The sequence below is a fragment of the Sebastes fasciatus genome, chromosome 13 (genome assembly GCF_043250625.1).
Source record: "Sebastes fasciatus isolate fSebFas1 chromosome 13, fSebFas1.pri, whole genome shotgun sequence".
In the NCBI taxonomy this organism is placed as follows: Eukaryota; Metazoa; Chordata; class Actinopteri; order Perciformes; family Sebastidae; genus Sebastes; species Sebastes fasciatus.
Genome location: NC_133807.1, coordinates 10,689,742 through 10,701,514, shown reverse-complemented (window position 1 = coordinate 10,701,514; position 11,773 = coordinate 10,689,742). Strand labels below are relative to the sequence as shown.

The 11,773-nt window shown below is 45.1% G+C and overlaps 1 protein-coding gene across 1 annotated transcript; it reads left to right on the top strand.

The window, feature by feature from the left end:
* Positions 1-206: 206 nt before the first annotated feature.
* On the top strand, positions 207-8,840 carry smcr8a (Smith-Magenis syndrome chromosome region, candidate 8a). The gene is made up of 3 exons (XM_074655397.1): positions 207-1,402; positions 3,683-5,434; positions 8,233-8,840. Exons 1-3 carry the CDS (start codon positions 801-803, stop codon positions 8,690-8,692), a joined length of 2,814 nt encoding a protein of 937 aa, XP_074511498.1. The 5' UTR covers positions 207-800; the 3' UTR covers positions 8,693-8,840.
* The last annotated feature ends 2,933 nt before the right edge of the window (positions 8,841-11,773 follow it).

Sequence of the window (11,773 nt, the reverse complement as noted above, 5' to 3'; positions counted from 1 at the left end):
ATACAAGATCTTTAAATTATGTTATGTATGTTTGTTGCAGAGTGTCAATAAAAAAAAGAAAAAAAAGAAAAAGAAAAATGTCATCCTCAACTGGGGTACTGTAATACCTTCAGTCATCATAGACCAAATATGTAAAATGTGTGTTTTAGGGTGTAATTCCTCCAGATGGGGAGGCGGACTGGTCACCTGACGAGACTACAACCAGCTGGGTAAACATGGCGTCTGTCTCAGGATGTGGACATTACATGTAGCGCTGCTGGTGTGTTAACGGTGTCTGTGTCGCTCCACGGTCCAGAGCACAGAGAGGAGCTGCAGAGGACGCATGAAGACATGAAGGAGAGGAGGACATAGGCGCCTCACCGATGCTGCTTCATGGTTTTTAATCTGTGCACAGCATGAATGGTCTGATGCCTGCACGCAGCCTCTGATAGGCGCAAGATAATTGCTTTTGTTAACAGAGACACTGAATGTATATCTGTCGCGGTGTCGGTAGTTATTTTATCTGACAAATATCAAGGCTCTTGTTCTGTGGACTCTCTCCTGCAGGGGTGCAGCTACATTTTGGGCCCACTCTGCTCTGGGACTCCCTTTACAATTATATAATCAGCTTAAATTTGTGTGTGTGTGGACTCTCTCCATCTCTCCATCTCTCCATCAACCTTACTAACCTATGTGCAACAAGATGGTCAATCTGACAGCACTTTCTGTGGTTGCCCTGCACCGCTGTGCTCTGACAGCTGGTCTATGACTTGTGCTGCACTGTGTGTTGTGTATCTCATGCCTTGCTCAACAACACCACTATGATAGGCTCACCTGACGTGGTGGCTTTCACTAAAGAGGACGAGTATGGGCAGAACGCTCCCGACCCCTGGGCTCTCCCAGAGGAGTTCTCTGTTCCTCTCCATCCGCTGGCTGACTCCAACCCCTGGGCCAAAACCTCCTATGCCAAGTTCACCAAAGACTTCATCCTCATCTCTGAGTTCTCTGAGCAGGTGGGCCCTCAGCCGCTCCTCACCATCCCCGATGACCCCAAAATCTGCGGCACCTTCGATCTCAACTACTTCTCCCTTCGCATCATGTCGGTGGACTACCAGGCCTCCTTTGTGGGACATCCGCCTGGCAGCGGCTATCCAAGGCTCAGCTTTGTGGAGGACTCCAGGGTGGTGCTGGGCGACTCAAAGGAGGGGGCGTTCGCCTACGTCCATCACCTTACGCTTTACGACCTGGAAGCGAGGGGCTTTGTGCGACCCTTCTGTATGGCGTACGTCTCAGCAGACGAGAGGAAAATCATGCTGCAGTTTCAGGAGCTGTCCCTCCGCTTCTCACAGGCCTCTGAGTGTCTGAAGGCCGGGAACAGGAGAGCATTCGCCAAGGAACTCCAGAGGAAGCTCCGAGACCTGGAGTAAGAACTTTAATACAACCTTTGTCTGATATCCTCTAAAATCTTTTGTTTAGTCATTTAGGTGAAGAGTGAACAGAATAATCTTTGGAAAAATGGTAGTGGCATGGCTGGATTGATCAGTTAGGGGGCCCTGGACAAGACCCCTCACCCCCAGCCCTACCTCACACCTACTGCCCTCTATGTATGAGGGGTGTAAGAAAATATTGATACACGAGTATCGCAATATTATGTTGTGAGATACTGTATCGATTCTCCAAAACACTGTATCGATTTTCAATCAACCTCTTAAAAATCCAATGGCCTGCCATCAGAGCCGACCGCTATTCAATCTTTTGGCTAGAGTGAAGTTAATGGCATCATATAAAACTAGAAAACCTAAGGAATCCATTGGTACCAACCATGTCATACTAACTTATTGCGAAGGAGGCTAAATAATGCTCCAAAGTTACGCTACATTTTGGTAAGGAAAAACTGGCATGGCGATTTTGACCTCTGACCTCAAGATATGTGAATGAAAATGGGTTTTATGGGTACCCACGAGTCTCCCCTTTACAGACTTTATGATAATCACATGCAGTATGGGGCAAAAACCATGTAATTTTTTGCATGCAGTATCATTTGTTGTTTTTGCCTATTATAAAATTATGTATTTCTGGTTTGTTCTTTATACGATTACAGTTTTCCTAAAATTTAATTTTAAAAAATCACAATATATCGCCATGCTTACAGTATCGTAATATATCGCAATATATTGAATTGTAACCCCTGTATCATGATACGTATCGTATAGCCAGATTCTTGCCAATACACAGCCCTCTCTGTGTACTGTCCATGTACCTAGTTCCCTTTAAGTAGAGCGCTCACAGAAGACTGCACGTGGCTGGACACCAGTAATCAACCAGGGCTCCTATACTGGAATAATACCACCAGTCTTCATGGTTCTGTGTGTAAATTAGTTTGCAGTAATTTGATTAAACACGCCTTATCTAGCATTATGCATCATGTGATGTGAGCACATTATAAACTAAAGGGGCATTCCGTCGGTATGTTTTTCTGATTATCAGAAAGCTTACAGACAAGGTTATCCAAAAATTCAATACTTTTGGTCCAGAATACATAAATATGCAAATTAGGAGATTTTTTATTTATTTTTTGTCCTTAAACGTTAATTTGAAGAAAAAAAAGGCAAAAACTCTGGTTAATTAAACCACGTTTTAATACTCTCTCATATAGGTTAGCATGTGGGAAGTATTTGTTAAAATTGAAAGAGGTGAGGTCAGAAAGTGATTGATTTCTGACCTGAAATAATGAAGCTTTTGACACAGGCTCCTTCCACCAGACAGGCTTCCAAAATTGTCTAATAATGGTGCAGTCTCAGGAGCTCTCCGTCCTGCTCACAATGACAACATAACATGCTGACGATTAGCAGGTAGAATGTTTACCATGTTCACCATCCTAGTTTAGTCCTAATCCTTGGTTCTGTAGTTCACAGGAAAAAGGCACAGTGAAATGTTGTCTTATGTATTATGGCTTTTATGATTATCTCTTGTTTTTAATACCTATGTATTGATATATATTTTTTCACAGGGAATGTGCAATATTTGACACGTTTTTGTACTGCGTCTTTGGTGTACTACCGTAATGTCTTGTTGGCTATGTATTGTTTTAAGCTGCATTGCAGCTGTGTGCACCACTATTGCCCAAGGAAAATTTCCCCTGGGGACAATAAAGTTTATCTTATCTTCAATGAAAAGTCCCTTGACTTTTCATTGAAGATAAGATAAGCCGAAGATATTAAAATTCATCCTAAGACATTTCGCGTGAAACCACAAATGTGATTTTATCACGGTGGCAGTGGAGGAGTCTTTAGGTCATTAAACATTAGGATAAATCCCCTGGGGACCATGAATATCTGTACCAAATTTCATAGTAATCCATTTAATTGCTGTCAAGTTATTTCTCTAAACGCCAGAAATGTCAACCTGCTGGTGACGCAAGAGGAATAGTCAGTAGGATTTGTCCCCAGAGGAAGCATTTTATGCTAATCCATCCTTAAGTTGTTGAGACATTTCAGTCTGGACCTAAATGGTCAACCAACCAACCAACCAACCAACCAACCAACCAACGCATGGCTAAAAACACAACTGGCTACTGAACCCCAACCTTAATTTTACAGATCATGATGTTGGAGGTTTTCAATGTTTCTTGTGTAGTGGTTTCTCACTTTTCCCTTTCCCTGTATGAACACATGTGAACCAGTACCTGTTTTCTTCCCATCAGGTACACCCACTCTGTGCTGCAGAGGGAGGAGGGCCTGCAGAGAGAGGCGGGGCCTCAGTCCATGTACTCCGCTCACGCTGTGGATAAGGCCAACGAGCTCGCAAATGTGGAAAAGAGCATCTACGAACACAGAGACCTGCTGAGACAGATCAGCACCTACCATCACCGTCCACGCCGAGATCCTCACGCCATCACCTGCCAGAAGTGCGTAACCGAGTGCTTGAGCGAGTGTGAGCAGCTGTTAGAGAAATACGCCAAGCTCGCCAACCCGTTCAGTTACACTGACAAACGGAAGAAGGGGGTGGAAGGGCAGGTCGATGGGGAAGGATGTGGAGAAGAGGAGGAAGATGAGGGCGTTAAACGCAGGCCGTCCTACACGCCGCAGCTGATCAAAGCGAAGTCTGCAAAGTGTTTCGACAAGCGCCTGAAGACCCTGCGAGAGCTGTGCGACAATACTTTCTACGAGGCCACCGTGGAGCTCCTGAAGGAGACGGAGAGGAGTTTCCAGGGGGACTTGTGTTACTTGCACACACGGCGCCTGGACAGGGCTCTGCGCAGGAAACAGAGAGTTACCAACTTCCTGTTCGAGGAGGACCTCGGTGATGAAGATGAGGATGAAAGGGGAACACTAAGACCATTCTGTGCTGTGAACCATGCTGTAGATAACTATACAGTCTTAAATCCACCTCCTATAGTGCTCGGACCAGAACCTCTAGAGCTAGATGCTCTGGAGCCTCCAGATCCTCTAGACCCAGCCTCTGGGACCAGCCATACCCAAGAGAGTGAGCTCGGGATTGTGGAGAGCCATCTGGAGTCCTCCCCCTCAGACCAGACTCTGGAGACCCAGGAGAGCTCGGAGGAGACCAAAGGAAGCTTTAGCAGCGATAAGAGCGGGATGGGTCTGGCAGAGAGGCAGCAGAATCTGGCAAGTATGAAGTCAGAAGCTCCTGATTCTGACTTGACCCCTGACCCTGACCCTGACAATAACACTGATCTGGAGAGGGAGAGCAGCAGTGAAGAGATGGAGACCACTGCTGGGGACGATGACGGAGGCGACACACCTGTGTCCTTGCTGGAGGTGGTGTCTGAGCTGGAGGCCAGCAGGGAGGATGTGACTGATGGGGCTTGTGAGATGGAGTCTGACTTGTTGGTTCCTTTGGACACGGCATGCTGTATGGCCCAAGAGGGTTTCCTTTATGAGGCTTCTGCCCCAGAGGCGGCGCCACGTCATGGCCAAAGCTCCCACCCGCAACCCTGTCAAACCCTTGTGGTCAACCAGGAGCCCCATGCTCTACTTCCACTCCAGGACGACTACACGGTGGGTTCTCCATGCTCAGAAAGCCCTGCAGCTGGGCTGGAGCTGCCGGTGGGGCTCCTCGCAGACGTAGTGTCCCGTACCTCAGCGGAGGATGGGTCTGACTGTACCATGAGCGCTTCTACAGGGTCTGATCGGGCGGCTTCACCTCTTGGCTACGGGGGGGTGGTGACCCTACGTCAGAGGAAGAAGGCCGGACATGCAGCCTTGAGGTTTGTGCGACAGTACCCCTTCGCCATACAGGCTCTGTGGTGTCTGCTGAGCGGCAGGACCCTGGTGGTGCTCGGGACGGATGAGGGAAGAGTCCGCCGACTGGTTGCTGCTCTGGCCCTCTTTGTGCCTGGTCCTGGAAAGTGTGGAGAGAGGGTTCAAGCCTGGCTGTCCTGCCCCTTCACCCTGACTGACCTGCAGAGGTGGAAACTCGTCGGATTGCAAAGGTATTTCCAATTTGCATTTATATTTAAAGGAACAGTGTGTAGCATTTACGAGGATCTATTGGCAGAAATGGAATATATATTAAAAATTATGTTTTCTTTAGTGTATAATCACCTGAAAATAAGAAGCGTTGTGTTTTCGTTACCTTAAAATGAGCCGTTTATATCTACATAGAGAGGGGGTCCTCTTAACAGAGTCCGCCAGGTTGCACCTCAATGTTTCAACAGTAGCCCAGAACGGACAAACCAAACTCTGTCAACTTTTCCTGCTTGGGCCAGAGTCGTTGACGTAACTTGCTCCCGTCGCCACCGCTCTCTCTCTCTTGCTTCATCACTCAATTCCCCCCCAAACACATACACACACACACACTCTACGCACTGACTCTGCTCCAAATGGCTCTAGAGAGGGCCATTTGTGTTTCCATGTTGGCCACCGTAGCTCTCCAACTCGCTTGGCACACGGGAGAGGCTTCAGTTGGTTGCAACCTCTAGGTACGGCCAGATCCTACACACTGGACTTTTAAAGCATTTAACTTTTTGGTGAGGTTGCAGATTGCAACCAACTAAAACTTCCCCTGTGTGCCAAGCGTGTAGGAAAACTACAGTGGCCAACGTGAAAATGCGAATGGCCCCATCTAGAGCCAATGACTACATTTACATGCACACTAATAATCTACTATTCCGAATATGACAATATTATGAATTTGATATGGGTCATTTAAACAGCATATTCCGTTTGGATTTTCTGAATTAGCACTTGGAGAAATGGAGCATTTTTCCGATTAAGACGACAGCGTTTTTACGGCAGTTTGTGACACATGGCCTCTTGCCTGTTTATGGCCAGCTCTGTGCATTGAACACACACCAACTAGCCAACAGATTGCAGAGATGCATGCCCAAAAGAAAAGCCCATATTTCTGTTCGGAAGGAGAAACACACCTCATTTTAAACATTATGAAAGACTTGGATATCAACAGATTTTTGGATATGCGTAAATATCACAATGCCGACCTTTTTCAAGAAGGTGGTTGAAGGAATGAAAGAGGGAGGCTGTGTTCACACAGTCGAACAAGTCCACCACCGGTTACGTTAATCGGAGTATGCATGGCTGCATGTAAACGGGAATATTAGTGAAATGTTCATTTTCATTAGCCATGTAAACAGCTTAGTAGGAATATTGTCTTTTTCGGAATAAGGGCAACAACCGTAATATTTCTTTGTAAACGTAAAGTAGCCAGTGTTTGGTTTGTCCGTTCTGGGCTACTGTAGAAACATGGCGGCGGACTCCATGAAGAGGACCCGCTCCGTATGTAGATATTAACGGCTCATTCTAAGGTAACGAAAACACAACGACTCCTAATATCAGGTGATTATACACTAAAGAAAACCTACTTATTAATATTATATTCCCCCTAAATGTTACACACTGTTCCTTTAAGAGAGTGTGAAGTTTGATGTCGGCATATTGCTCCTTGTAGTTGGTATTGCACTTTACTCTACTGTTGCTCATCTGGTCTGACTCAGTCATTGATGACTCACACAAGCAACTATTCAACCATTAACCTCCAGCCTCACTTCTTGTCCTTGAGGTTCTTTTTTCATTTCTACTCATCTTTCTTACGACAGCATGGGCCCCAAAGCATCACAATATTTTACATTTAGAGAGGAAGCCATAGCGTCATGAACTCATGTCTTTGTTGAGACAGTTAAAGGCGCTGAGAGATTCCGGAGGAGGGAGTCCGTGGGATCTGATCAGAGCACCTCTGGGTGTATTTATCATATTGGTACAGTAGATGCACTTAGCTGAGTCGTGACACCTTGTGGCAATATCAAACTGGATTTACTTCATCTTTACACTCCTACCTTATTAATATAGGGCATATGTGCAGACAAATCTGTGCATTAATACAATATATTAGTTATTTAGTTGTTGTACAATGACTATACAAATAGTCTAAGCCAAGCATTTCAATTGAAAAAAGGGACTCTGGTGCTCGGAAACACTACCGCTCTTGTCCACAGGGACCACCAAAATCAACACAAAATGAAAGTTCCTCGTAATAGCTATGACTAAATAAAACGTAATGTGTCCGCAAAGATTGTGACACCGATTTCAATGTGACTTACGTAGTAATGTTACCTTTGAACTGATGTAGCATAACTAAGTATAACAGGAGAGAGGAAAGTTGACCGAAGTTCTGCCTGGTTCAAAGCTTGCTCAGTTGTTATTGGAGCAGAGAGCGAAAAAGGGCGGGACATAGGAAGGGTCAATTGCTAATTATACAGGGTCAATTGGACATGCAGATATGGCGGGAGCCATGGTATCGACCACCCACACGCCACCCATATTGAGCAGCTGTCAATCATGACCTCTCACCCCCTTTTTATAGCATGAAATAACTAATTAAAACCAAACTTATCAGAAAAATGAACACTTGAACATCAGCGTGATAAGAACTATCTAAAATGACAGAAACCATCTTTGGGAGAAATGTATTTAATGTGTACTTTGACTTTTTAGTTTGGCCCATGTCCCATCTGCTAGCACGAAGGGGGCGGGGTTTATGACCTATACTGCAGCCAGCCACCAGGGGGCGATCCAGATGTTTTGGCTTCACTTTTGGGGAGCTGTCATGTCGTCCATCTTTATATACAGTCTATGGTGCTGAGCATGTTAATCCTCATTTAAAAAAATATGAATTCCAAGACAGACATGGCGAATAACATCCATATGGAATGATTATATATATGTGTTTGTATAAGCTGACGAATACCAGTATGTGTCTGTCTGTCCCCCACAGAGTAGCGTCCCCTGTGGGTTCCAGCATGCTCTACTCGCTGTCCCGCTACAGCCGCTACATCTCCATCCTGGATGCCGACCAGAAGACCTTGCGCTGTCCGCCGTATCGTGGCATACTCCTCGCCAACATAGCCGACCACCGCACCTACGTCCGCCGAGGCTCCACTTACTTCCTTCACTTGCAGAGCACGCTCTGTGAACTGGCGGCCAAGGCCTTCCTGTTCACCTTCACCCACCACCTCCACCTGCCGGTCAGCTCCACGGAGGGGCCCGAGGTGGTGGAGGGCAGACGCCTCTGCTTCCTGCAGGAGCAGCTGGGGCTGGGAGAGGAGGACAGCCAGATACTGCTCTACCTCAGCCAGCTCATCACTCAGCAGTACCTGCGGCCCGCCACCGGGGGCAGCGCAGCAGCAACTTGTTTTAGTTTTAACTACACCACCAGCGTTTTATACAAAATCTGATGCTGGGACGAGGATCCCCACATACGTTTTAGCAAAAATCATCTTCGACCCTTTGGTTTTTAACGGAACAAAGGTTGATCTCAATAAGGTCTACGGCCATTTAATTTGAGGACAAACTGCACTGGTTATTATTGTTTTATTTGTGTAATCTCTCTCTGCCTTGCTGTCTTTTTCCTCTGGTCTTTCTCTTTCCTCTGTGCGCAGGAAAAAGGAGACAGAGTGAGTTGTGAATGTCAGTGAGCGGTTCACTGCCTGTGTTCAGTCCAGAGCACGTTGACACTCCCAAACACACATGAAGGTCGGTTCCACTTATTGTCCTTCGAGTCATTTGTGTGTGTTACACTGCGCTGGCTTGTTTAAGGTCAGTCTCCACCGCACCTCACCACACACACACACACACACACGCACACTCACACACGTACACGCTTAAGTCGATTTTGGGGGCGCGTATTTCCACACCCCCGTTAGAGGACGCCACATTCTGAATGGTTTAGAGAGATGCTGGCCAGTGGAATATATTACTGGGAGTGCCCAGATTATTAAAATCACTTGACATTTTAGTTTAAAGCATACAGAATTTTAACCTTTTAGATTGGGGACAAATCATTTTAGTGTCACTTATGGGGTCTTCAGCTGTACACAAATACACCGTCTCTGTGTCGTAAGTGCTGGTCTGACCTCAGCCAGCTCGCTAACAGGTTAAACTATAAGCTCCGTCTGTGTTAACACCCACCGATCACCGAGCAGTTTGTCAGCTATGATATCATCGCAGCTATATATAAACATGTTTTCCGACAAACTCCCATATGCTGACATTTTCTGCTTGTGGAGAACAGACGTCTCTCTGAATCTGTCCGTGAAACCTTATTAGCACCGCGCAAGCTTGTTACAGCTGGTTTTGTGACATGCCTCTCTTCTTTAAAACTACCACATAACTTCCAAAAGCCCAACTGTTTTTTTTATAATTCTTTTGTGAATCAATTTCAACACACATTCCTATAGTTTTGTTCCAAATAGAGACACGATGATGGATTGTTGCTGAGTAGCTTTGCCATTTCATGGAGTAAACATTCCCAGCTTTCAGGTTTGCGATGCATGAGGAAGCGTGTTTTGCTGTGTGAATTATAGATCCAGTGGGCCCCCACGTGATACTTGCATGTCCAGAAATAACGTCACCACAATACATTCTCACCCGTGTACGGGCCAGCGGCAGCCAAAAGCTGCTACTATTAAGTGCTGGCGAGCATTTTCATGGCTGTTACTCACACGGTCAGGAACATTTTTAAAAGCTACTTAACCCTAAATGTATTGAATTTCACTGTTGTCTTAAAGTTGTGTGAGGGTGTCGTGGTGTCAGCATGAGACTGTCTTGTGCCAGGGTGAATCACCGTGTTGATAATATTTCTGTTTCGTTGTATTCGGATGAACTGAGTCGGGAGAGGATGCTGAAGAGTTTGAGGGGATGTGGCTGAGATAGTGGTGTTGTGTTTGTAAAGATTTTATTATGGGGAACAAAATGATTTCCTGTGCCATGAAAAGCAAAACTCTAAGCTTGACACTTGAATTAGGACAGCTGCCTATTATTTATTTTCTTGTGAACAACCCTTGCTGAATGTGAGATATGAACAAAACTGTTCTGTATTTATTACTTGGATTATAACCATCATGCTGAGTACGCCCCGATTTTCTCTCTGGTGGATGCTGGAGGTACGAAATATTTTAGGTTCTGTCACATCGGCCAGTGGTACGACACTGAAGAAGCGTCTTTTGATAGTATTTTAGATTTTACTGTTCCTAATTCTGTGGCGTCAGTGATGGAGCTGTAAATCTGTATCTTGAACGGTAACTGTACTTGTGTGACTGCATGGTCAGAGTTTTAATGTGAAAGGTCAAACAATGTAGGATCATGGCTGCACTTTTTTTTTTTATGGAATATTCTTTTAACTAACGGCAACCTCACATTTTTAATTCCACCTAACGTATTATTTCAGTTTGATATTTCCTTTTTTTGCCTTGTCTTTTTATTTTTTATGAATAACGCATTTTACTGCAAAGATGTTACATTTTTTTTAGGTTTTGTCCCTCTAATGCAAAAAGGTGAATGTAACCTGAATAAGCCATACCACAGTGTGCTTAACATGTCGTCACTCAGTGTCCTTATGTTGCCATATCATGTCCACCACCTTTTGTGTCTCATCACGAGGGGGGTGTCGTGCTCACTTCGGCCCCGTGAGACGCCGTCGTCGCCAGTGATTTTAATAAAGCACGTTGTGAATGTCTTGACGCTTTTATGTAAATGTTGATGATATTCTTTTGTTCCATTAAATTATTTGAATCCATTTAACTTTTTTTGCGTGGGTGCCTGGGTAACGCAGGAGTTATAGGTGATCATGGTGAATCTCACTGTGAGATACTGGAGGAAGATGCATCCTACAGATCATCATTAAACGTCAAACACTCCCAACAGACTCGTGTCTGCGTGACTTGCTTCAGCGATGACGGATGTGTGAGCATTTGAGGTGTCGTGAATAATAAATGCTCATCTGTGAAATCAACTAATTGCCCTGCTGGAGCAGCAGGGAGGAGAAGGTGGTGGAAGTAATATACAAGAGCAGGGTTGCAACAACACTGCTCGCTCTTTACAATAGAGCCAATGTGTGGAACTCATAATGCAAACAGGTGGGCTTTTCCAACTTTAATGATAAAAACTGAAACTACCTGATTGTAATATAGATAGGCCTCAGCTGAGATGACAGAACTGAAGAGTATATGCAGTTCCCCATTAGAACAACTCGTCCTATACTATTACAACCGTATCCTACTTATTGTCTTGAGTCGCTACCGTGGTTTTGGCTGTTGGTTGTGGCAACATTGATAATGATGAATTATAAATATACTGAATAAGAATCTGCTTTGGGATGTGAGTTATTGTCTTTATATGATAGTCAAACTAGAATTACCGCCTTGCGGCTGTATGCCTCCGCCAACCAGTCAAGTTGCAGTTTACATCTACAGTATGTCTGTCCAAAATGTCATCACTTCATCATTTTATCCTGTTAAATTGTCAGTTAACATGAATTC

Coding starts and splice junctions, on each gene's coding strand:
- smcr8a (XM_074655397.1), top strand. CDS start 801: ATGATAGGCTCACCTGACGTGGTGGCTTTCACTAAAGAGGACGAGTAT. Junction 1,403..3,682: donor AGGAAGCTCCGAGACCTGGA/GTAAGAACTTTA, acceptor TCTTCCCATCAG/GTACACCCACTCTGTGCTGC. Junction 5,435..8,232: donor AAACTCGTCGGATTGCAAAG/GTATTTCCAATT, acceptor TGTCCCCCACAG/AGTAGCGTCCCCTGTGGGTT.